Source organism: Fulmarus glacialis, unplaced genomic scaffold (assembly GCF_000690835.1).
Source record: "Fulmarus glacialis isolate BGI_N327 unplaced genomic scaffold, ASM69083v1 scaffold28709, whole genome shotgun sequence".
NCBI classification, from domain to species: domain Eukaryota; kingdom Metazoa; phylum Chordata; class Aves; order Procellariiformes; family Procellariidae; genus Fulmarus; species Fulmarus glacialis.
In genome coordinates this window covers 1-3,010 of record NW_009234328.1, presented here as the reverse complement: position 1 = coordinate 3,010, position 3,010 = coordinate 1, and the positions used below count along the sequence as shown (strand labels likewise).

The following is a 3,010-nucleotide window of genomic DNA, read 5'->3' as shown; positions in this document are numbered from 1 at the left end:
TCCTTGTCGCCGTAAGCCATTCTCGGCTGCGGGATTTCATTTCCAGCTGGACTCTGGCTTTACCCTGCAGCTGGCGGTGGTTTCTTTCCCCACCTGCTGATGCTCGAGGGCAGCGGGGCAGGGGTGCCGAGGAGCGTTTTTTGGGTGCCGAGGGGCGTTTTTTAGGTGCTGAGGGGTGTTTTCTCTCTGCCAGGTGGTTTGGATGACAACGAGAGAGTCCACATGAGGATCCTGCAGACCATTTACAAGAAGCTGACCCGCTCCAGGTTGGGCTGCCCGCGCTACGGGGCGCACTGGGAAGAGCTCGGCTTTCAAGGTAGGGCAGAGGGAGAGACCTCTGGGAGCAAACCTGTGCCGAGAGAGATCGCGCCGGTCCCATTCCCTCCTCCGGAGGTGGGATCCAGAAGCAGCGCAAAGGATTTGCTGCTCATTCCCTCTCCCTTCACGCAGCTTCATAGAATCATTGAGGTTGGAAAAGACCCTCACGATCATCAAACCCAACCGCAGTTGCCCGTGTCCAGCTGGCCCGGGCATAACAAGAAGCAGTTGGCTTTGCCTGGGCCATTAATGCTCTTCATTAGCAAACGATCTCTGTGGCTAATGAGCCGTCTCCGGAGGGCTGGTTTATTAGCGAAGCACAGGTCAGGGCTCTGTCACTAAGGTTGTGTCGCAGGTTGCTTTCAGCCTCGGCTGTGTAAGAAAAACAGCGTGATTAAAGCTGTCACACGCGGCCTCGCAGGAGATTTCGGGCTGGTTGACTCACGAGCTAAATAGGCCGGGTTTTAATGAAGCCTAAAACCTTCAACAGGAGGGGAACGGCTCCCGCTCCGCCGTCCCGTCAAGCACACAGCTGGTTTTAAGCGTTAGTTTATCGGCCAAATGTGCCCTGGGGTGAGCTTGGAGCTGCTAATTCCTAGGGAAGATACGAGAATGGGTGCGTGGGTCGGAGAGCAAGGGCTTGTTAATGCCCACGTGAAAGAGGCTACGGCACCCGTTGGACTCCGGTTAGGGAAATTCCCCGAAAGCTTTCCCTCAGGATGTGGTTCCTGAAGGGAATCACTGGGATTCCTCTGCTCTTGAAACACCGGGACAGGGTAGAAACAGCCTGCGGAAGCGGGGAGGTGACCAGAGAGCGACTCCGTGCTGTCCCTCGGCTTCACCAGGCTGTCCCGGCCCTTCCAGGTGCGGATCCCGGGACCGACCTGCGCGGGACGGGGATGCTGGGCTTGATGCAGATCCTGTACTTCGTCATGGACTCTCAGACGCTGCCTCTGGCTGAAGAGATTTTCCAGCTCTCCCAGCACGAAACCCAGGCACGTCCTTCCGCCTTCTTCGCGTGCTCCCTGCAGTGGTATCTACCTGGTTGTTTCTAACGCTCGGGGAAAGGGAAGCACAAAAACCTTCTCTTCAGAGTAAGGGCTTGACTTTTTTTTTCCCCTCGCACTGGTCAGGGGAGGAAGGTGATCCCCAAAGAGCTGAGGAGCTCCGATCGGAGGCTGGAGCTGAGCTCCAGGCTTTAGTCTGGGAATGAGATTTTAGCGTCCTGGTGGAGGTTGGAGATTTGCTCCCGGGATTCTGGGTTGGAGCTGAACTTGTGCAGGTTAAAAGGGCAAAAATGGGAGCAAGTGGAGCCCGTCTCCTTAAACTTGGCATTTTGGTCTCGGATATGGTTGAGTTTAAGCCTGGATATAAGCTCGGCTCGACCCACAGCATCCATCTGAGCCTGTATCCGCCGTATTATTATCCTGCCACGTGGATCTGCTGCCTGCAGCCGCCATCCCACGGGTTTGGGGCCGTGCGGATGCGCCGTAAAAGGGCTGGAGGTGGCTGGTCACCTCCGCGTGCCGCGGGAGAGGCGGCTTTTTCCAGCTCGGCTGCGATAACGCTCCTTCTCTTGCAGAATTTCCCCTTCTGCATCATGTCGGTGAACATCACCCGCATCGTCATCCAGGCCCTGAGGGAGGAACGTCTCTCCAGGTGAGGTCCGGAGCGGCCGATGGCTCCGTAGCCGGGCCGGGGGGTGGTTTTGGGGACCTCGAAGGGCATCGGTGGCTCCTTCCCCTTGAGCGGGATCCCTCCATCTCTTCCAGGGAATGCAACCGCAGGCAGCAAGTCATCGCCGTGCTGAACGAACTGTACGCGGCGGCTTTTCTGCAGCTCTACCGCGTCTGGAAATGGCAACACAAGACCGTTGCCGACTCCGGCTTTCTCCTAAAGGGTGTGTTTTCCCCTCCTTTTCCAGTCGAGGAAAATAACCCGAGCCCCAGAGGACAAACCCGGTGTGTTCTCAGCACGTTCGTGTCCTGCTGAGCCCAGCCCCAAGGGATGTAACGCCCAGAAAGCCCCGACCGTTCATCGTTTAATCTTCACACCAAGATTTTCAACAATCTTTAACCATCTGAGTGCCCTGTGGGGTGGTTTTTCCCTCCCAATTTTGCATCTCAAATCTTGAGCGCTCGTGGAAGCGCCCACCACGTTCAGCCGTGTCCTGCTGGCTTGAGGTGGGTGACAACTGGGGACGTTTCTCGCTCCCCAGGCTCGCTTGCGTCACGCAGCGAGCGCTAAATTAACCAGCGGGATTATTTACTCCGGAGCAGACTAATGTCAACAGAGCCGCTCGGATGCGCCGTGCTAATGGCTGCCTCTTAAAACGGGGCCCGGCTGTCGCGGTCTGGCTCCGCTTCGACCCGTCTCCCCGGGCTTTTCCCTCCCGGGGGGGGGTCTCGGGGGAGCTGGGGCTGATGCTGCGCTCGGCTGGGGCTTTTGGCGAGGAGCTTTTTGTGCTCTCTCATCCCAAGCAAAACATCGTCGTGCCCTTTCCCAAGGGGATACGTCGGGGACACCAGGAATAATATAAGGATCAAAACCTTACCCCAGGAGCGCGTTGCGTCCCCAACAGCGTCCAGACTTCGCTCTCTGTCCTCATGCTTTTCCCTCTGACCCCTCCAGAGCTGGAATTATCCACCAAAAAGAAACCGAAGCAGCTCCTGAGATCCCTGGAGGCCTACGT

General features: G+C 57.3%; 1 protein-coding gene across 1 annotated transcript in view; it reads left to right on the top strand.

The window, feature by feature from the left end:
- Positions 1–3,002, top strand: part of ELMOD3 (ELMO/CED-12 domain containing 3) — a gene marked incomplete at both ends in the record, with an annotated part of 3,667 nt that extends 665 nt beyond the window's left edge. Inside the window, 5 exons of the mRNA XM_009585623.1 lie at positions 194–316; positions 1,183–1,313; positions 1,901–1,977; positions 2,091–2,218; positions 2,950–3,002. Of these exons, the coding sequence (XP_009583918.1) occupies positions 194–316; positions 1,183–1,313; positions 1,901–1,977; positions 2,091–2,218; positions 2,950–3,002 (512 nt within the window). The remainder of the gene's footprint in view (positions 1–193; positions 317–1,182; positions 1,314–1,900; positions 1,978–2,090; positions 2,219–2,949) is intronic.
- Positions 3,003–3,010: the final 8 nt, after the last annotated feature.